General features: G+C 38.9%; 1 protein-coding gene across 2 annotated transcripts in view; it reads right to left on the reverse strand.

The window, feature by feature from the left end:
• The window catches only part of LOC131918069 (zinc finger protein 431-like), a 43,005-nt gene extending 30,943 nt beyond the window's left edge, over positions 1-12,062 (reverse strand). For both annotated transcript variants that reach the window (XM_059272351.1, XM_059272352.1), the window contains exons 1-2: positions 11,963-12,062; positions 4,949-5,977 (exon numbers count right to left, since the gene is read on the reverse strand). In XM_059272351.1, coding sequence (XP_059128334.1) covers positions 4,949-4,951 — 3 coding nt within the window. In that variant the 5' untranslated portion in view covers positions 4,952-5,977; positions 11,963-12,062. The remainder of the gene's footprint in view (positions 1-4,948; positions 5,978-11,962) is intronic.
• Between the last annotated feature and the right edge of the window lie 11,370 nt (positions 12,063-23,432).

The following is a 23,432-nucleotide window of genomic DNA, read 5'->3' on the forward strand; positions in this document are numbered from 1 at the left end:
TATATAGTTTTTCTTTTGTTAGTTATAACCTTTTTCTTTTTCTTTTTATTAAAATAGAAAGGGGGAAATGTGGTGGTATTTTACTTGTACTGAAATGTGATTTTAATTGTATGTTAATAAATAAAGTTGCCTGGGGGTCAGAGTTATAGAGCCATAGCAAGTGCGTGGCGGTGGTGGCGCACGCCTTTAAGGACCTGGAGGGCGGTACATACAGGCAATGACAAGGCAGTCACGTGTTCAGTTTACAACCAATGAGAAGGCAGAACATCTAGAGTATTTAAAGACGTACACACAGGAAGTAGGCCTCTTTTTCGGAGAGCTCTCTTGGCTGAAGCAGGATAGCTGAAGCAGGAAGGGTAAGGCTCTTAGTTCTGACCTCTTGGCTTTCTTCTCTGAATCGGCTCTGTGTTTCTTATTTAATAAGACGGTTGGTTACATCTACAGGGAAGGGTTTTTGTTTTTGTCTTTCAGGAGAAGAAGGCTAAGGAAGCTGGAAAACACTGGACAAATAAGACATCTGAAAAAAAAAAGGACAAATCATCCAGAAAAAAAAATGTCCCAAGAAAAAGAATAAATTGGCCTTTTGGTATATCATATATAAAATTTTGCAAGTCTTCCTAAAAGTTTGTTTCTGCTGGGGTTTTTTTGTTTTTTTGTTTTGTTTTTGTTTTTGTTTTTTTTTTTTTTTACAAACACTTAACACAATGGTCTTTATGTGGTTCCAGTTCAATTAAAAGTTAAAGCTGACTTTGGAGTTGGAGCATGGCTCTCTCCCTCTCTAAACCCAAGCATGCTTGTTAAAAGAAAATCTAAAAATCTCTGTATCATGTCAGAAGAGCTATCTAATATGGGACAGAAGAAAACCATAATTAAGAGACTATTCTATTGTCACTAATCTCATAATTCTTTGGTTCTATTTTGACTCTTTAAAACTTTTTTAAGATAAGAATTTTATATCAAAATTTATAAGATTTATATATATTAAACTTTTGTCAGGATACTAATGGTCATATAGAGTACTAACTAATTCTAGAGAAAAGGCTTCATCTAGTTGCCTGTACATGTTTTCATATTTGAGTCTCTATCAGTTTTCTGCAGGGAATCACGACCACGCCTAACAGCAAATTTGAAGTCTCCAAAAAGATGATGGGGGTCCATAATGATGATTCCATCAGGATGATGATAATACCACTAAGCTGACAAACACCACCCAAAGAAACTGCTCAGGACAATTTTGAGATGGCTAGCTGAGATGATCCAGTCTCACAGACTGCTTGAACAAGGACTTGAGACAAGCCCTGCATTTTGGCATTATGCAGAGATTAGACAACAAATGATGCAGCTGCCTCTCCCAGGACTTGACAATTAACTCAAAATTTTTCTTTTTGGGATCCCCTAAAGATGCCTTCACCCCCAGACAGCAAGAAGTAATTTTAAGAACACGATGCCCGTATTCCCAAGAGGTGGGGTGGGTGGTTTTTGGTCTTTTAATGGGTTTTGGATAATTGTCATTGTTTAGGATGTTGGTTACAAGTTGTTATTGTTAATGGTCAAGAAAAACGCTAAACAATGGAGATTAGATTTAAGGTTCTTGTTTGAAGGAAAAAGAAAAAAAAGAGGATTTAGATAAAAGGTAGATTACTGAATCTGCTCTTAAAAAAAGATATAGAAATGATGGATAAAGGGTAGATTATTGAATTTATTCTGAAAAAAAGAGAGAATATGGATATATGATGAGATAAAAAGGTAGATTATTAAATCTACTTTTAGAAGGCATCTACTAGTTTTAAATATTTTACATTGGATTGGATTTTTGTATATTGTATACAAATTATATATATTAATACAAATTTGAGATTAATTTTGTTAGAACATATTGTACATATATTTTTAATCTTGTTCAAGGTATTGTACCTATACAATTCATTTAACAATGTAATACAATTTGCTAATCCTTTATAGTTATTATTACCAACTAATTAGGATATAAAGAAATGTTAGTTAGTAGTTAGTCATTACAATTGAACTTGTAGTCAATTAGGTATGTTTTCAAGGTCAAGCAGAAATATATTTTAGATAGACAGATCATCTTCAAACACTTCAGAGATCTGCAGAATATGGCATTTAAGATGTTTTAATAACAGATTTTTTTTTATAACTATGAGACATGTCTGCTCCTGGCAGTACCAATCTACTTCAGAGAAGACGATGAGCAATGAAGAAACTTCCTATGGAGTTTACTTTCATTGTGGCAAAAGTTAGCCACTGGTCAAAAAAATGCCCTTGCATCTACTGCTGACAGTATGCTGTCTAAAATGGACAAGCAGGACACAAAAAAAGGACTGTTGATCCTTGCCAAAACAAGATAGGAAGATTTTTTAGAAAATCCTACTTCACAGATGAGTCTGTCAGATATGCTAAGCCTGTAGGCCAAAGATGATGCCCCAACATTGCAGAGGAACCTCAGGTGACTGTCTAGGCAGCCAGCTGTTTCTGTCATTTCTCACATTTTTTGGAAGTTGACTGTTTGCACTCCTTGTTTTACTAGGTAATATTATTTCCTTCTCAGGTCTCTGAGGGAGTGGAAGATTAGATAGTTATATAGTTTTCCTTGTTAAGAAATTCAGAAAAGAAACTCACTAAGAGGTGTAAAGTGTGTAAGTTTGAAAGATATCAAAAGACAGTTTTCAGTTGGTAATACAAGTTAGGATAGAAAGTGAATTAGGTACATTATGGACTCACCATAATAGGATAATGGAATATTTTCTCTGAATTTATCAAATGCAAATGGACTAGACATTGTTGATGTATTTATTGTCTGTATATATTGTATATAGTTGCTGTACTAAGTCTTTCTTATATTAGTTATAACTTTTTTTATTTCTGACTTTAAAAAAAAGGGAAAATTTTATTTGTGCACCCCAATAAAAGCTTACCTGAGGATCAAAGGAAAAAGCCAAGCCAGCTACTATATTAAACATAGCAGTCAGGCAGTGGTAAGGTAGCACACACCCTTAATTTTAGCATCCAGGAGGCAGAGATTCATCCAGATCTCTGTGAGTTCAAGGCCACACTAGGAACAGAGTTGGTTGTGGTGGCACACGCCACAATTCTCACAAATGCAAAGGACAGAGAACAAATATAGAAAACATCAAGGAAAAGTCACCTATCAGCACTGTGGTTGCTGTTCTTCATTGGATAGCTATGCTGAGTTATTGTTACCTCAGAATAAGGCTGCTTTTGCCTCTGAGCAAGCTGGCTCAGAGGAAGGTCACAGCTACTTCTGTGCAGAACCAGAAGGAGTTTATTTTAACTAGCCCTGGCTGATGCTTATCTCAGGCCTGTGACAGCACTGTGGAGAATTCCATTCTTTTCATTTTTTAAAACCTTTATTTTAATTTTAGTTATATGGGTGTTCTGCCTTCATGTGTCTGTTTGCATTACCTACAGAGGCCAGAAGAAGGCAGGAGATGTCTGGAATTGGAGTTATAGCAAATTATTAACTACCATGTGGGTTCTGGGAATGGAACCTGGGTCCTCTGTAACAACACCCAGTACTCTTAAGAGCCTAGCCATCTCTCTAGGCCCACTTTTTTATTTATAAATTATTCTGTACATTTAAAAAAAATTTTATTCACTTTACATACCATCTACAATTTCTCCTCCCACCTCTCCTCCCCAGGCCCCCCCCATCATTACAGGAATGCGAGATCCTTCTTTCCTTAAGATTTTCAGCCAAGTAACACAGCTTCCTACTGCATGGCTGGAATTAGTTGTTTCTTTAGGTGACTCTGAGTGACACCTCATGTAATGCATCTTTTGTATGATTATGTTATACAGGTGGTGGGAGAGGAGGGTATATCTATCACACAGATGTTCTTGTTTTAGTCTAGAGTCCCTGGAAACTGTCCACTGCATGGATATTTGTCAAAAGGTTTCTCTCGTTTATATTTTTCTTTTTGTTAAATTTTATTTCATGTATTTTACATCCCAACAGCAGTTTCCCCTCCCTCTTCTTCTCTCTTTCCTTCCCTCCTCTTCTCTCTTTCCCTCCCTCCTCCTCCCCTCTGCCCTCCTCATCAGTTCTTCCTCTGTTTCTTTCTGTTCAGAAAGGGGCATGCATCCCATGGGTGTCAACAAAGCATGGCATATTAAGTTGAGGTAGGACTAAGCACCTCCCTTTGTATTAAGGGTTGAGGTAACCTAGTATGGGGAACAGGTTCCCCAAAGCCAAATCAAGCGCCAGGGAGAGGCCCTGATCCTACTGCTAGGAGTCCCACAAATAGATCAAGCTGTATAACTGTCACACATATGTAGAGGGCCTAGGTCAATCCTATGTAGGCTCCCTAGCTGTTTGTCTAGAGTCTGTGAGCTGCTATGAGCCCAAGTTAGTTGTTTCCGTGAGTTCCTTTATGATGACCTTGACACATACACCCCCCTCCCCCAGCTCATACAATCCCTCCTTCCTCTTTTGAACAGGATTCCTGGAATGTGGATCTCTGTATCTGCTTCCATCAGTTACTGGATGAAGGCTCGCTAATGACAATTAGGGTAGTCACCAATCTGATTATAGGTGATGGCCAGTTCAGGCACCCTTTCTACTATTACTAGGAGTCTTAGCTGGGGTCACCCTTATGGATTCCTTGGAGTTCCCCTGGTACCAGGTTTCTTCTCCCTAACCCCAAAATGCCCCCATATCGACATGTTTCATTACCCTCCCCCTCCATCCCACCCCTCAACCCACCCAGCCTGATCCCTCATATTCCCAACCCCCACCCCCACCCCCACCCCCAGTTTACCGAAGAGATCTCTTCTATTTCCCCTTCTCAGAGAAATCCATGCATCCCTCTTTGGACTCTCCTTGCTACCTAGCCTCTCTGGGACTGTGGATTGTAGCCTGGTTATTCTTTACTTTACAGCTAATATCCACTTATGAGTGAGTACATACCATGTTTGTCTTTTTGGGTCTGGGTTACCTCATTCAGGATGATTTTTTTCCTAGTTCCATCCATTTGCCTTCAAATTTCATGATATCATTGTTTTTTACAGCTGAGTAATACTCCATTGTATAAATGTACCACATTTTCTTTATCCATTCTTCAGTTGAGGGGCATCTAGGTTGTTTCCAGGTTCTGGATATTACAAATAATGCTGCTATGAACATAGCTGAACAAGTGTCCTTGTGGTATAATTGAACATCCTTTGGGTATATGCCCAAGATTGGTATAGCTGGGTCTTGAGGTAGATTGATTCCCAATTTTCTGAGAAACCAACTTATTGATTTCCAAAGTGGCTGTAACTTTGCACTCCCATTAGCAGTGGAGGAGTGTTCCACTTACTCCACATCCTCTCCAACATAAGTTTTCATTATTGGTTTTATTCTTAGCCATCTGAAAAGTGTAAGATGGTATCTCAGAGTCGTTTTGATTTGTATTTCCCTGATGGCTAAGGATGCTGAACAGTTCTTTAAGTGTATCTTGGCCATTTGAGATCCTTCTGTTTAGATCAGTACCCAGTTTTTTAATTGGATTATTTGGTATTTTGATGTCTAGTTTCTTGAGTTCTTTATATATTTTGGAAATCAGCCCTCTGTCAGATGTGGGGTTGGTGAAGATCTTTTCCTATTCTGTAGGCTGCCATTTTGTCTTATTGAAGTATCCTTTGCCTTACAGAATCAGTTCAGTTTCATGAGGTCCCAGTTATTAATTGTTGATCTCAGTGTCTGTGCTACTGGTGTTCTATTCAGGAAGTTGTCTCCTGTGCCATTGTGTTCAAGGCTACTTCCTACTTTATCTTCTATTAGGTTCAGTGTAACTGGATTTATATTGAGGCATTTGATCCACTTGAACTTGAGCTTTGTGCGGGGCAATAGATATGGATCTATCACACTAGCAACTTAACAGCACACCTGAAAGTTCTAGAACAAAAAGAAGGAATCTCACCCAGGAGGAGTAGACAGCAGGAAATAAACTCCGGGCTGAAATCAATCAAATAGAAACAAAGAGAACAATACAAAGAATCAGTGAAACAAAGAGTTAGTTCTTTGAGCAAATCAACAAAATATCCAATCTAACTAAAAGCAGACACTGAGGAAATCCAGAGAATCCTTAGGTCATACTTTAAAAACCTACTTGGTTTTTGAAAATACTGCACAAACTTGGAAAATCTAAAAGAAATGGACAATTTTCTTGATAGGTACCACATACAAAAATTAAATCAAGAATAGACAAATAATTTAAATAGACCTATAACCACTAAGGGAATAGAAGCAGTCATTAAAAGTCCCCCAACCAAAAAAAAAAGCCTAAGGCCAGATGGTTTCAGCACAGAATTATACCAGATTTTCAAAGAAGAGCCAGTACCAATATTCCTCAAATTGTTCCACACAATAGAAACAGAAGGAACACTGCCAAATTCTTTTTATGAGGCTACAGTTACCCTTATACCCAAACCACACGAAGACTCAACAAAGATAATTACAGACCAATCTCCCTCATGAACATTGATGCCGAAATACTGGCAAACCAAATCCAAGAACACATGAAATAAAATCATCCACCCTAATCAAGTAGGCTTCATCCCAGAGATGCAGGGATGGTTCAACATATGAAAATCTATCAATGTAATCCACCATATAAACAAACTGAAAGAAAAAAAAAACTACACACACAATCATCTCATTAGATGATGAAAAAAAAAGCCTTTTAGACATGTAAAAAAACAGCTTAGTCATGAACCCCACTACACCCAAGGCTGTACCTGATAACCAGAACCCAGTGATATCACTCACTCCAGATAACCAATCATAATCATAACTATATGATGCTCACTGGACAGTATATAAACAGAAACCAAAAGCAATGCTCTACTCTGCATATGTGGAGAGACATCACCTTGACCAACCCTGTGGCTAGAGCATCTCCACCAGGATCCTGACCCTTGAATCAGAGACTTCTGTTAGAGACTGGACCTGAACTTCAGCTAAGATACATTGCATGGGTGAGCAGCCTAGGCAAGATAGGCTTAGAATCAGAGTTTGGAGTTTAGAATGTGAACCTTGTATGATGACCATCAGCATAATAAAATATAACTTTTATTATACTAACTATACATATCTACCTTCTTGCTCACAAAACTTAGGATCACTTTCCTATGACTGATGATTAGATGTAAGTCTGCATCAGAGTGAGAAAAGTAAAACTTTTCCAAACCAAATGCAAGGTAACATATTTTAAAAGAAACAATGTATGATTTCTATTATACACCTAAAGCAACTTGTTTTGCTCTAATTACTTTATATGTCACAAGAACTTTTGAAAAAAAATTTATCCCCATTTTTATGTGTATGTTTGTATGTTCAAGAGAATACCTTCCATTTGAGTACAGCTGACACACCAGAAAAGAGGCTATCAGATCCCCTGAAACTGGAGTAGCAGGGGGTTATGAGCATCCTGATTTAGGTGTTGGGATCTGAACTCAGGTCATCACCAAGAAGAATTTGTGCTGAGCAACCTACTAAGGCCTATAATACTTTTTATTCAATAATCTAAAAGACTTTCACAGATTAACAACAACAAAACTTAAATAAATAAAGTATATAAATGATCCTTGGGAACATGATGCAACAATATTAAGGTGTTGTTTATGGTCAATTTGCACAATAAATTGAATACAATCCAAAGACAATGCCCAACAATTTATAACAGGAAAGTTGATTCTAAAGCTACAAGCAAAATGGAAAAACTCAGAATGCTCAATGGATTATGAAAAAAATAGTACACATATACAATTGATACAATGTGACTTCTATCTTTACCACAAAAGCTACAATAATCAGGAATGTATACAATGTTTGTGAAAGAATAAAGAGGATAGAAAGAAAGAGCCAAGAACAAAAGCAGGAAAATAGAGTCAACTTTTAATCAAAAGATCAAAGGAAACTCAACCAGGAAAAGTGTGATCTTACTTGGTGTACCCAGCCACCTATGTGTATAGAAATTATATAAAGACAGATTTCACAAAATTAACTCAAAGTGACCCTTAAACTGTTAACTTTCTGACCCTCCAGCTACTGATACTTCTTCCAGAGAGGTCCAATGTTCTAGAGCCCTCCCTGCAAATGGAGGGGATTTCTTCTAGAGCCTACTATTATGGCTCTACAGCCTCTCATGCTCCCTTGTGGTTTCAGGGAAACCCAGGCCCAATGATGCCCAATCATAAAACAATGTTTAACAATAATTTAATGTCTGCTTCCTGCCATATGGATTATGTTACAAGATGTGACATCTGCCCTATCCATCTGCACAACACCATACAAACCTGAGCTATCTCTACAGCTCAGAAACTCCTTTTGTGAGCTGTGAAGTTCACTGAATCACACCATGATTGCTAGCAGCAGCAAAAAGTTGAAAACATTTTAATCATGTATTGCTGAAGGATGATGCCCATCCCTTCCTTTCTACCAGTTTCTAAACTATCTGTAACATTTGTAAGACAAACCTGAAAGTAGAATGAAACAATCAGAACTTCTAAAAACCAGACCTTCACTTTTCCAATCTGTCTTCCCATTGCACAACAAAAGCAATGCCTGTGTGAGCACACTGGACAGTGATATTAGAAGCTCACAGTCTCCCATGCCAGGATGGCAGAGCCTACCCTCCCCAGGGATCCACATTTAACAAAGCTCAGAGGCCAAGGGCCACTGCCCAGGTCACCACAGGGACCAATAGAACTTCAGTCTGGCTCATGGTCCATCCCAGTCCAAGCAGTTCAGATTCTAATAGCTCAGCCAACCTGATCTTCCTGGTCTGGGGACAGTGGCCCCAACAATCACCATGGCCTGGCTTGCAGCCCCCTATAGCAGAACAAGAGAAGAATCCTGGAAAGAACCTGTAAGCTACCTCCCACTGGTGCTCCTGATGGCTAAGCCTTCCCAAAGCTCCTCATTAGTTAAGACCACCAAGCTGAGCTTAAGGACATGAGCAGTTACCCTACTGGGTGAGCAGAGATCAAATGACTTAGACAGCACAGGCCCTCCCAGCTTTGCTCTTCCACACTATGGTCAGACAGGGCCCTAATCTAGGAAAATTGTAGTTTAGTGAAATTGTCCAATCTCTTAGAGCACTTCTTGTTCCTCTTCCAAGGCACAGGGTCCATAACACACTCAATGTCTAGTGCAGACAACCTTTTGCTTCATAGCTAGGAGGTCCTGCAACCAAACACAGGTCACATCCAAAGAGTAACTGTTGTTAAACAAAGAGGCCATGGATTAGAACGCAAGGAAGGATCTATGGGAGGGCTTGAAGGCAGGAAAGAGATAGTAGAAATAGTATAATTATAATCCCAAAAAATTCTGTTAAAAAGTTGAAACAGGCTTTATAGCCATGTATGCTCCAGAGACTAGGGATTTGTATTAGAACACACCAAGTACTACTCATGTCATTTCTCTCAGAGTCCAGTCATGCTAGGCAGAGCCATACCATTTTATCTAGTTCTTCGATTTAGGTTAAACTGGTGTAACTACAGTAATTTATTGATCATTTAAAATTGATTACCTCACTACTCATTGCTAATGTCAACTACTGTCAAAGCAGGAAAGCTTTCACCCTCTTTCTTGCCCATCCTTTTCTGCATTGTGACTACACCTGCTTTACAGTTGGTCAGTGAACTCAACTCTTACACAGGTCCCACTTCATTTAAAAATTCATGATAAAATCTAGAGAAGTTGGAAGATACTCATTCACTGGTCTATTTTTCCTTCTCACAGACCAGTCAAGGCCCAGCCTGGAAGGAGTTGCAGGACTGTCTTTCCAGCACTGGGTAGCAGAGGCAGAATTAGGTGTTCAAAGCAATTCTCAATTATATAGTGTGAGGCAAGCCTGAGCTACAGGAGACATTGATCAAAACCAGTGGTTCTCAACCTTCCTAATGCTGTGACCCTTTAATACAGTTCCTCATGATGTGATGACCCCTCCAAGCATAAAACTATTTTCACTGTCACTTTATAACTATAATTTTGCTGTTATGAAATGTAATATAAATATCTGTGTTTCCCAGTGTTCTTAGGCCAGTCCTGTGATAGGATCATTTGATCCCCCAAAAAGGAGCCATGACCCCCAGGTTGAGAACCACTGCTCTAAAGTGCCATAAATAAATACCACTTAAGAAAAAAATGTAATGAAATTCTTAAACCAGGAAACATTAGAAAAAAGAAACAAAGATTATAGCAGTAATGCATTTAAAGAAAATGAAATTTTAAAAAAATGATACCAATAATTAAATTTTTAAAATGATAAAAATAATTGGAGGAACGCTTAGCTATGCTGACTTTGAAACACAGTAGGCAGTCCCCTGGTAGGGAAATTGCCATTAATAACAGACTGTATGACTTTGTCCCATGTAAAATGTTAGCCACGGAACCTCTGAGCTGACTTAACTGTGTAAACCAGGTTAGCACATATCTACATAGGAGAGTTCGATAATTGGAAACTGAATACTTAGTAGTTCAAGCTATCCTCCCAAAACTGTACACCTACCAATTCTGTCTGTTTTCATTCACACGGAAGGAATTAATGCATGATGGGAAATTAGAAAGTCACTCATCATGTCCCATCCTTCTTTGTAATGGAGACCCCTGCAGCTCACTGCCTTCAACTAGCTATTGTCTAGTCTGTTTCTCCCTGCACTGTACACAGTACACTGTTCCTCCTCTTCTGGTCTGAAGGGAGAAGCCATGCTCCACACGAAAATCCTTTCCCTGTTCTGCAATGGACAGTTCACTATGTGACTCAAACTGGCAATTTTAGAACTCTGTGGTGATGTAAATGTGTAATCCAAGAATTTAGGGTAGTTAGTCAGGAGGATAGCAAGGTCAATGCCCTGTGGGGCCACAAGCAGGGTTCAAGTCCACCTCAATCAACACAGAAGACCTTGACTCAAAACTGCTTTTCAAAAAGACTGGAGATGCAGCTGTTCTATAATTAACATACCTTCATGGCACAACAGGACTTAATGTTGGTTGTGACCCTGTAACGATCCCTTGAGCACCATGTTAGAGGCCTTTGATGAGGATGTGAGCCTTTTGGCTGGCTGTAAATCAGGGTTGTCTCATTTGTTATGGGAATGTAGCTTAATGGCTGATTAATCCTGGTGAACATTTACATCTTATCATACTAATCTCTAACAGGCATGCCCTTCCTTACCTAAATTCTACTTTATGTGACTTAATGTCTCCTAAGAACTGATAAATCCTTATACCATCAATTCTACTACCATCAACTCTACTCTTCTACATCACAGTTTAGCAGTGGAGTGCTAATCTACACAGGAGATACCGTTTACAAGCTCCACAAAATTAACTCCAGATGGATCCTAAACCTAAATGTTAAGTGTTAAAAGAGCTTAAGAGACCAGTACTCTCCGAGTTTGGGAAATCTGGTGATGTCTCTCCACATGTGACAATGTAAGTATTGCAGGCACCAGCTTTTCACAGTGATGTTAACAACAAGGATATTTCTAAGCATAGTTCTGCTCCTAACACTCTGCACAGACACAGCCTGGGGAGTGAAGTTATTCAAAGGCTGCCAGTGCGGCCCAGGGACTTGCAAAGACCACGTAGGAACACGCTAGACCAGGCAGGACCAGGCAGGACCACGCTGAACTCTTGTGTCTGGCCACTGGCTCCCAACTAGCCAAGGGAGGACCCACCACACGAGATCACGAGCCTCAGCTGGCCGTTCTACCTAGTCTAGGGACAGCGGCCCCTCGCTCACCAAGACCAGTCACTCCTCCCTACATGGGGACAGCAGCCCCCTGCTCACCATGGCCTGCCACTCCTTCCTGCCTGGGGACAGCGGCCCCTCACTCACTGAGGCGGGCTACTCCTCCGCCCTGGGGACAGCGGGCCCTCACGCACCTTGGCCCACTGCTCCTCTCCGTCTGTGGAAAGCAACCCCTCGTTCACCATGTTGCAGCTGCTGAGCTGACCCACTGTCTCCCCACCACGGAGTGCAAGGCACAGCACACAGGACAACATCCGACTTCCTCGAAGAGGAAGAGCTGGGCCAGGAAGCCTGACTCCCGGAAGAGCACTCCCATTTGACTGGCAGGTCCGCTGGAGGCTCTGATTGGCTAGTGAGGTCTGAGTGACAGGACCAGGTTAGCTGAAGGGACACAGCACAGTGGTTCCCTGCCCTGGCTTCCAATATAAGGACAGACCTATCGCAGATTGGATGGAGATTTGTGCCAAATTGAACAGCAAGTCTCTTGTTAATGTGAATCAGTGGGTTCAGTTTTAAAAGGAAGTATACAAATTCAGAAGGAGGCTAATCGAACAAGAGGAACACTGGGAATTCAAGAACATTATAAACAAAGTCCACAGTGGCACAGTGGTGTTGGGACTGAAAACCACAGCCCCATCACGATCTGAAGCAACCCCTTCCCAAAGGCCCTGGCCCCAGATCATTGCCAGCTCCTCCAAGCATATTCCTGGTATTAGAGACAGAGCTCTGTTTTTGCTCTTTACATCAGAGCCTTAGAGAAATCTCCCAAAGCCTAGGCAAGTTGCCAAGCTCAGAGAAGCCTAGTTTCAAGTATCCTCTAGAGGTTCTGCACTTTGTGTTTGACATTTAGGTGTAAGATCCATTTGGAGTTAATTTGTGGAGGTTGTAAATGACATCTCATGTACTGGGTAGCACTCCACTACTAAGCTGTAACGTAGAAGAGTAGAATTGGTGATATAAAAGATTGACCAATGCTTAGGAGATAGTAATTCACACAAAGTAGAACTTAGCTAAGGAAGAGCTGCCTCTAAAATACCCCAAAGATAAGTAGTATGTTAACCAGGGCTGTCAGATATTTGGATGCTGGGATGTAAATGTTTATTCATCTTTTATGTATACTGTTATTGGTCACATGTCTGTAGTAAAAATAGCAAATGGAATGTTCATCCATGGAAAGGATAGAGAGACCCTCTGTGTAAAGATTTCTCTGTAGTAAGCTGGGGCATCATAGTTTTAAGAGGGATTTCTTAGTTGTATTGTACTGGATGCTGCAGACATCAATTCCATGATGTTTTGTTATGTATTTGCTGTTTCTTGGTATCAATTACATACTTGAATTAAAATCCAAAACCATAGTTGTAATAGTGATGCCATGTATTACATGAAGACTATCTTATGTATTCTCTAAGGTTTAGTTTAATAGATTGTATCTAGGAAATATTAATTTAAAACATATATACACAGTTTCTATTTAGCATTCTTTTATTTCATTACTGTTACTCAGAATTATCTTAAGACAAACAATTGGTGGTATTTTATTTGTACTGAAATGTGATTTTAATTGTATGTTAATAAATAAAGTGGTATTTTATTTGTACTGAAATGTGATTTTAATTGTATGTTAATAAATAAAGTTGCCCGGGGGTTTTAGAGCCGCAGCAAGAGTGTGGCGGTGGTGGCGCACACCTTTAATCCCAGCACTTGGTAGACAGAGCTAGGTAGATCTCTGTGTGTTCAAGGATACAGCCAACAATGGAGACACACGCCTTTAATCTCAATACCATAGAGGACTTGGAGGGCTGTACATACAGGCAGTGATGAGGCAGTCACGTGTTTGGATTTACAACCAATGAGAAGGCAGAACAGCTAGACTATATAAAGACATACACACAGGAAGTAGGCCCCCTTTCGGAGAGCTCTCTTGGCTGAAGCAGGAAGGGTAAGGCTCTTAGTTCTGACCTCTTGGCTTTCCTCTCTGAATCGGCTCTGTGTTTCTTATTTAATAAGATGGTTGGTTACATCTACGTTTGGCGCCCAACGTGATAAGAATCCATTAAAAACCACTTAACTTGGCTTGGCGGCAGGTCTGTTTTCCCGCCTGGGCAGCCGGCAGGTCCGGTTTCCCACTTGGGCGGCTGGCTCCCTAGCCCAGGCCCAGATTGGCTTGGCCTCAGGCCGGACTAACCTTGAGCTACTTGCTTAAAGCCAGTGCTACAGACAACTTAGGCCTGCCCTGCTGAACAGGGCCCCTGCCTGTAAAGCCAACACACGCAGTTGGAACTTAAGGAAGCTAGAGCCAAGGCTTGACTAGGCTCAAGCGGGAACATGTGGCTGGATTCAAGCTCTTAGGCAGAACTTGTGGCTATGCTCTCTCTCTCTCTCTCTCTCTCTCTCTCTCTCTCTCTCTCTCTCTCTCTCCCTCTCTCTCCCTCTCTCTGGATTCACACCTCGGACACTAAGTGGCTGTTTTGAAATTCCCTCAGATTTGTACTGTTCTACACAGACTCGGTAAGTCACTTAACATATCAGATATTTTAAAGGAAACTATTAAAAAGAGAAATTTTTTCCACATTAAAAAAAAATGAGTTTTCTGTGTACATTGGAAGAAAATTGGGCTTTGTTTGCAATTTTAGGCAGTCTGACAATGGAACAACTATATGAGAAGATTAATGTTGATCAAATTATGCAGTTTATTACTATGCTTATCCTCATTTTACTATTTAAAAAGATAGTCAATGTGTCAGGATGACAGCTTTAGAAAAACTTGTTAAACCTGTAAAAATTCAGACAGAAGAAATTAACAGTGAAGTTGCTTCAAGATTGGATCAGAAGGTTACAGAAAGAAAGCTGTTTTCACACAGTCACCTTTAATTTTTCCAGTAACCGTACAGCAGTTGCCTAATAAAATGACTACACAAAATATTTGGGCTCCAATTGAAATGTTAGATTTACGAAGGTTTAAGGAGGCAATAGTATCTTATGGCATGCATTCCCCATATGTAAAGCAAATGTTAAACTCTTGGTCAACATATAATAGTATTGTACCACAGGATTGGCGGGAGCTGGCACAAGCTGTTCTTGAAACCAGTCAAAGGCTTCAGTGGCTAACTTGGTTCAAGGATGAAGCTAAAAACATAGAAAAACAATGGAGGGATAAAGTAATACAAGTCTGCCAGGATCAGCTTATTGGAGAAGGTCAATATGCTTCAGCACAAACACAATGTTTATATGATGTCCAAACCCTAATTTTATGTCGAACAGCAGCCTTGAATGCATGGGACAGAGTTGAGGAACCAGGAAAAAAACTGAGTCATTTACAAAGGTTGTACAAGGCCCAAAAGAATCTTTCACAGATTTTTTACAAAGACTGGCTTCAGCAGTAAAGAGAATGGTCCCGGATTCAGAAGCTAGTAAGATAATAATTGAATCTTTGGCCTTTGAGAATGCGAATGCAGCATGCAAAAGAATAATCAGGCTGTTAAAGGCAAGATCTGCACCTTTGGAAGATTGGATTAGAGACACGGTTAATGTTGAAGCTCATGAGCATGATGATATGTGGGTAGGAGAAGCAATTTCAAAAGGTTTGAGGAATGTTAGATGTTTCGGATGTGGAAAGCAAGGACATTTGAAAAGGGACTGTAAGCCGGGCGGTGGTGGCGCACGCCTTTAATCCCAGCACTCGGGAGGCAGAGCCAGGCGGATCTCTGTGAGTTCGAGGCCAGCCTGGGCTACCAAGTGAGTTCCAGGAAAGGTGCAAAGCTACACAGAGAAACCCTGTCTCGAAAAACTAAAAAAAAAAAAAAAAAGAAAAAAGAAAGGGACTGTAGACAAGTCATTTCTAGAAACAATGTTTCTTCAAGGAACACTGGTAACAGAATGCACCTTCCTTCTGGAGAATGCAGAAGGTGTGGTAAGGGAAAACACTGGACCAAGGAATGTAGATCAACAAGGGACAGACAGGGTAATCCTTTGCCTCAATCTTTGGGAAACTCCCAGAGGGGCCTCATGCAGGCCCCAATAGCAAATCCAGTTCAAACCTTTCCTGCAGTCATAGAGGAAACCCCTACTCAGAGCAATTAAATAACCAAATGCCTATTGGAATAAATCATGTTGGTCAGGATGATGAAACAGAGAGAATAGAAAATTCAGGAGAAAACATATAGAAAATTTTTTGGCAAATTTCTATTAATGAACAAAGACCAAAATTAACAATAAAAATAAATGGTGTTTTGTTGTCTGGTCTGGTAGACACAGGTGCAGACGTTACCATAATTGCACCAGAATTTTGGCATCCAACTTGGCCTCTTCAGGAGGTAAACGTTCAACTGTTAGGAATTGGGACATTATCTCAGGTGAAACAGAGTGCAAGATGGCTCGAATGTATAGGTCCAGAAGGACAGAGAGGAAAATTGAAACCATATGTAGCTAACATAGCTGTGAACCTGTGGGGTCGAGACTTGTTGCAACAATGGAATACTCAGATTAAGGTCCCTCCAATGTCAGAAACAAAATCATAAACTAGCACATGTTTCTGAGAGAAATATTAGAAGGCATTATTCTGACAGGTCACCAGCCATCCATATTATACAAGAACAGAGCACAACAACTGATGATCTTCCAAAGACACCAACAGCTCTACCTTTAAAATGGTTAACAGACAAGCCTGTATGGGTCCAGCAACGGCCTTTAACAACAGAGAAACTCCAGGCTTTAGAAGAGCTGGTAGAAGAACAGTTAAATGCTCAGCATATTGAAGAATCAACCAGCCCTTGGAATTCTCCTGTATTTGTTATTAAAAAGAAATCTGGTAAATGGAGAATGGTAACAAACCTTAGAGCAATTAACAAAGTAATTCAACCAATGGGCTCTCTACAATCTGGAATTCCTCTGCCTACTCTGTTACCAAAAGGATGGCCTCTCATAGTTATTGATTTAAAAGACTGTTTCTTTTCAATACCCTTACAAGAAAAAGACAGAGAAAGATTTGCTTTCACAGTGCCTACTTATAATAATTCTCAACTGGTTAAAAGATTTCAATGAAGGGTCCTCCCACAGGGAATGTTGAATAGCCCGACTCTGTGCCAATATTTTGTACAACAGCCATTGGAAGTGATATGTAAAAAATTTCCTAAATCTATAATTTATCATTATATGGATGATATTTTACTAGCTGACTCAAATGCAGATACTTTAGAAAGAATGTTTGAAGAAGTAAAGAAAATTTTGCCTTGCTGGGGATTACAAATTGCTCCTGAAAAGATACAAAGAGGAGATTCTATTAATTATTTAGGATATAAAATAGAGCTACAAAAAATTAGACCCCAAAAGGTGCAAGTTAGGAGAGATAGACTACAGACTCTTAATGACTTTCAAAGATTATTTGGAGATATTTCTCATCTACGAACTATTGTTGGGGTAAAAAATGATGAACTGCATAATTTGTCCAAAACCTTAGAAGGTGACAAGGACTTAAATAGTCCAAGAGAATTATCACCTGAAGCTGAGAAAGAATTGGCCTTGGTAGGAAAGAAAGTACATGAAGGGCACGTGGATCGTATTGATCCAAAGCTGGATTACATTTTGGTTATTTTACCTTCTAGGCATTCTCCTACAGGAATATTAATGCAGAGGGAAGATATTATATTAGAATGGATATTTTTACCAAATAAACCAAATAAAAAATTAAAAACTTATGTGGAAAAAATCTCTGACTTGATTTGGAAAGGAAAATTGAGACTTCGTCAATTAGCAGGAATAGACCCAGCAGAAATTGTCATACCTTTCACTAAAGAGGACATTGAAAAATTATGGACAGAAAGTGAACCTTGGCAAAGAGCTTGCAGTAATTTTTTTGGGAGAAATTAACAGCAAATATCCCAAAAGCGATAGAATTGATCTTATAAAGAGAGCTGATTGGATCTTGCCTCGAATTGTATGGGAAAAACCCATATCTGGAGTTCGTACATTTTATACAGATGCCAACAAACAAGGAAAGGCAGGTTACAAATCAGAAAATTTAAGTAAAGTGGTTCAAAGTCCTTATAATTCTGTTCAAAAATCAGAATTGTATGCTATTCTGTTGGTATTAATGGATTTTTCAGAACCTCTCAACATAGTAACTGACTCTCAGTATGTTGAAAGAGTAGTATTACATATTGAGACTGCAGAATTTATCCCTGATGCTTCAGAATTAACTTCACTATTTATTCAATTACAAGATACAATCAGGAAAAGGAGTCATCCTTTATATGTAATTCACATTCGATCCCATACTGGTCTGCCAGGCCCTCTAGCACAAGGCAATGATGAGATTGATAAATTATTGATAGGAAATGTGCTGGATGCCTCAGAATTTCATTAAAAAAATCATATCAATAGTAAAGGTTTAAAAAAGGATTTTTCCATAACCTGGCAACAAGCCAAAGAAATAGTAAAGAAATGTCCTACTTGTTCCTTCTACAATCAAACACCATTACCAGCAGGATGTAACCCAAAGGGTACTCAAAGGAATGAAATCTGGCAGATGGACGTGTTTCACTTTGCAGAATTTGGAAAATTGAAATATGTACACCATACTATTGACACTTATTCAGGATTTCAGTGGGCTACTGCTTTGAGTTCTGAAAAAGCTGATTCTGTAATCACTCATTTGCTAGAAGTTATGGCCATCATGGGTATTCCTGCACAAACCAAACCTGACAATGCTCCATCATATGTCTCTGTTAAAATGAAACAGTTTTTTGCTTATTACAATATAAAGCATATTACAGGCATACCACTTAATCCTACAGGTCAAGCAGTTATAGAAAGATCAAACAGAACTCTAAAGGATATGCTAAATAAACAGAAAGGGGTAACAAAACCCCCCAGAAATAGACTGCATAATGCTCTATTAACTTTGAACTTTCTTAATGCCAATGAGAAAGGAACAACAGCTGCAGAGAGACATTGGATAATAGAAAAAACTACAGAATTAAATCAGCCTATATACTTTAAGGATGTGCTGACTTCAGAATGGAAACCAGGGTATGTATTACGTTGGGGACGAGGTTTTGCTTTTATTTCTACAGGAGAAGATAAGCTGTGGGTACCATCAAAATTGATAAAGGTTTGATTTGAACAAGAAAGACCTCTTAATTAGAGGAGGTAATAGTTCATCAACCAGCATGAACATCCAATTTAAACTAACTTATACCAGTAACACATGCCTTTTCATTTAATCAGATAATAACTTGCCAAAAAGGAACATCCCCAAAAATTAGTCTTGGTGAAAGGTTTTTGTTTTTGTCTTTTAGGAGAATGAAGGTTAAGGAATCTGAAGAACACTGGACAAATGAGACAACTAAAGAAAAGTGACAAATCATCTATCCTAGGAAACAGAGTAAAACGGCGTATGGGTATATATTATCTAAAAAATTTTATGTCTTCCTAAATTTTTGTTTCTGCTTTTCTCTAAAGATTTAACACTATTTGTCTTCTAATAGTCCTAGTTCAATTAAAATTTAAAGCTGACTTTGGAGTTGGAGAATGGCTCTCTCCTTCTTTAAACTCAAGCATGTTGTTAAAAGGAAAATGCAAACTCCCTGTATCATGCCAGAATAAAAGAGGCATCTTCTGCTATGGGACAGGAGAAAAGCCAAATTAATTAAGGGACTATTCTATTACTAATCTCAACTCTTTGATTCTATTCTGATTCTTTAAACTTTTCTTAAAGTATAAATTTTATATCAAAACTTACAAGATTAATATATATAGATATATAGATATATATACATTTTAAACTTTGTTAAGATATGAATGGTCATATAGAGTACTAATTAATTCTAGTAAGAAGGCTTCAATTAGCTGCATATATATGTCTTTGTGTTCGAGTCTCTTATCAGTTTTCTGCAGGAAATCACGGCCAGGCCTAACATCAACTGAAGTCTCCAGGAGGAAGATGGGGCTCCACAACAACAACAATTCCACGTGGACAATAATAATATCACTAAGCTGACAAACATCATCTACAGATCAGCTTTGAACTACAAGGTACTCAGAGCAATTTTGAGATGACTAGCTGAGATGATCCAGTCTCAAAGACTACTTGAATAAGGACTTGAGATAAACCCTGAACTTTGGCATTATACACAGACTAGATAACGAAGGCTATAGTTACCTTTCCTAGAATTTGACAATCATTCTAAAATTTTTCTTTCAGGATAAAGATAACTTCGCCCCTACCCAGCAGGAAGCAATTTTAAGAATACCACGCCCACATTCCCAAAGAGGTGGTGTGGGGTGGGTGGTTTTTTGGTCTTTTTAATGGGTTTTGGGTCTGGAATAATTTTCATTGTTTAGGGGGGTTGGTTACAAGTTGTTGTCAAGGATAAGAAAAAAGGCTAAGCAAAGGAGATTAGATTTAAGGTTTTTGTTTTAAAAAAAAAGAAAAGAAAAGAAAAGAAAAGAGAAAGACAATTACTAGTTTTAAATACTTGACATTGGATTGGATTGTTTTCTATTGTATACAAATTATATATATTGAAATTGATATTGTTAGAAAATGCTATATGTATATTTCTAATTGTACTTATACCATTCTTTTAACAATGTAATGCAATTTTCTGATCCTTGAATGTTATTTTTACCAACTATTAGGATATAAAGAAATGAAAGTTAGTAGTTAGATGTTACAATAGAACTTGTAGTCATATTAGATATGTTTTAAAAATTGAGCAGATATATTTTAGATAGACAGGTCATCTTCAAACCCTTCAGAAATCTATAGAATATGGCATTTAAAATGTTTTAATAACTTAGAAAATTTTTCTTTTTTGTTATGACTATGAGACATGTCAGCTCCTGGCAGTACCAATCTACTTCAGAGAAAATATGAACATTGAAGAAACTGCATATGGAGTTAACTTTCATTGTGGTAAAAGTTAGCCACTGGACAACAAAGTATCCTTGAATCAACAGGACAAAATGGACAGACAGGACCTGAAACAAAGGACTACCGATTCTTGCCAAAACAAGTGTGGTTATGGCTTTATCAAAAGGCATCTTCTGAGGCCAGTATAATATGACACCATCCCTGAAGTGGCCTTCACAATCCAGAAAAGGTACAGTGCCCTTTTCTTCTAAGGCAGCTGAACAGGCAGTAGGTCGATGGCTTCTGATGTGCAGTGGAACAACAGCTGAAACAGTTATTCTTGAAGAGTAACTAAGCTCACGCCTCTCAATAGTAGACTGACATTTAATAGAGGGATGTGGAGAAGAATGGAATGCTAAGATGAAGCCACATATATACACAGCCAAGAAGAATGGACTGCTGAACTCAAAAACCATCAACAATTTCCAGAATTTAAAATCCTGAATCATGACATGACACTAGTGGAATTCAGGTGTTTCTGGTACATGGACTGCCCTCACCCAGTGTGAGGTTGAACTGTTGATCTTGTGTACATCCTACTTCACAAGTGAGTCTGTCAGATACGCTAAGCCTATAGGCTGAAGATGATACCCCAACACTGCAGAGAAACCTCAGGTGACTCTCCAGGCAGCTGGCTGTTTCTGTCAACTCACAAATTTTTTGGAAGTTGCTTGCATGCACTTCCTGTTTTTATTTTTGTTAGGTAATATTATTTCCTTCTTGGGTCCTGAGGGAGTTGAAAATTAGTTAGTTATAGTTGAAAATTAGTTAGTTATAATTTAAGACTAGTTAGGATAGAAAGTGAATTAGGTACATTTTGGACTTACCAAAATAGGATAGATAATGGAATTATTTTCTCTGAATTTGTCAAATACAAATGGACTAGACATTTTTTAGGTATTTATTACTTGTATATATTGTATATAGTTATTGTACTTTTGTATATAGTTTTTCTTATGTTAGTTATAATCTTTTTTCTTTTTATTAAAATAGAAAAGGGGAAATATGGTGGTATTTTATTTGTACTGAAATGTGATTTTAATTATATGTTAATAAATAAAATTGTCCGGGGATCAGAGCTATTAGAGCCATAGCAAAAGCTGGGTGTTGTTGGTGCAAGCCTTTAATCTCAGAACTTGGTAGGCAGAGCTAGGTAGATCTCTGTGTGTTCAAGGATACAGCCAACAGACAGTGACGAGGCAGTCATGTGGTTGGGTTTACAACCAATGAGAAGTCAGAACAGAAAGTCTATATAAAGACAAACAGACAGGAAGTAGGTCTCTTTCAGAGAGATCTCTTGGCTGAAGAGGCTAGCTGCAGCAGGCAGGTAAGGCTCTTAGCTCTGCTCTCTTGGCTTTCTTCTTTGCATTGGTTCTGTTTCTTATTTAATAAGATGGTTGGTTACATCTACACCATTCATTCAAGAATTAGAAAATATTCAAACAAATCTAACAGGAACCCACTAGAAGGCAAGTAATAACAATCAAAGATGAAATATAAAATACAGAGAAATTTTTTGATGAAATCCCTCATCATGATTGCCTTCATGATCAAAATCATACAGCCAATAGGACTAGAGGGAACATGTGTCTATCAAACAAAAGCTAGAGTCTTAAATCATCATTAAAAATGAGAATCTTATAGCCAACATCATCCTAAATTGAGTAAAACTTGAAGCAATTCAGAGGAGATAGGTACCCAGTGAACTCCTGCTGTTCTCCACACCTATCTAAGGGTAAATTTTGTCTGAGTGTCTTTGAGGATTTAGGAACACCTAAAACACTGTTCCCCCTTTTTTTCCCAATCATCAGAGGACATATGGATGTTTAAAAGGATTTATTTTTGTTTCATGTAACTAGGCTGCTCCTCAGACATACCTCTGAAATACTGAAATGGACTACCCTGTTTCTATTCCCTCCTGTCTTTCATGTCTCTGTCTACTACCCACATGTCATGCCCCACTACCCACATGGCAGCCAATCAGCAGGTGACAGCCATCCATAACTCTAGTTTCAGCTAATCCAACCCCTTCTTCTGGCTTCCAAAGTTGTGGGAGCCCATTCTCGGGTTCCTCGTGGCTTTATCCAGCAGGTCCGCATAGAGGATAATTAGGACCACGGGCCTGAGTGCAGGTGTTTTAGATGGTCTGCACTTGGCTGTGCTGGGGGAGGAGGTCTTCTGCTCCACCCCTTGGCGTCTCTATAAAAACCCTGGGGCAGAGACAGTTGGGCCCCATTGGAATAGGTTCCAGGCCCTCTCAAGGCTATCCTTTATTTTCTATCTGTTTATCTCCACAATATTCTCTGCAATAAATCCTTCTAATATTTCCTGCTGCTCGCACTCAAGAAAACTCTGGGGAACTGTGGGGGTGGTTGGGTAACCACCCCACAGAATGGTGCCATGAACAGGGACTAAAGAAAAAAGAAAAAAAGGGACTAAAGAAAAAGAAAAAAGGGACTAAAGAAAAAAAGGGGGGACTAAAAAAAGGGGGGACTAAAGATAAATGAACAGGGACTAAAGACAAAGTAATAGGGACTAAAGATAAAGAAAAATAATAGTTTTATTACAGAGTTTTTGGCAAAAGTGCTGAGTTCAGCCCTGCCAGTGGATAAGGCATGCCGGTGTTATGGAAAATATATATTTTTTATATATATTATTGAGAGGCAGGGGTTTTATCCTCGAGAGAAAAAGGAAAGCGGACTGGAAGGATGTCCGATGCTGCAGCGCAATTCTCTTCTGTC

This window comes from Peromyscus eremicus, chromosome 8a (genome assembly GCF_949786415.1).
Source record: "Peromyscus eremicus chromosome 8a, PerEre_H2_v1, whole genome shotgun sequence".
In the NCBI taxonomy this organism is placed as follows: domain Eukaryota; kingdom Metazoa; phylum Chordata; class Mammalia; order Rodentia; family Cricetidae; genus Peromyscus; species Peromyscus eremicus.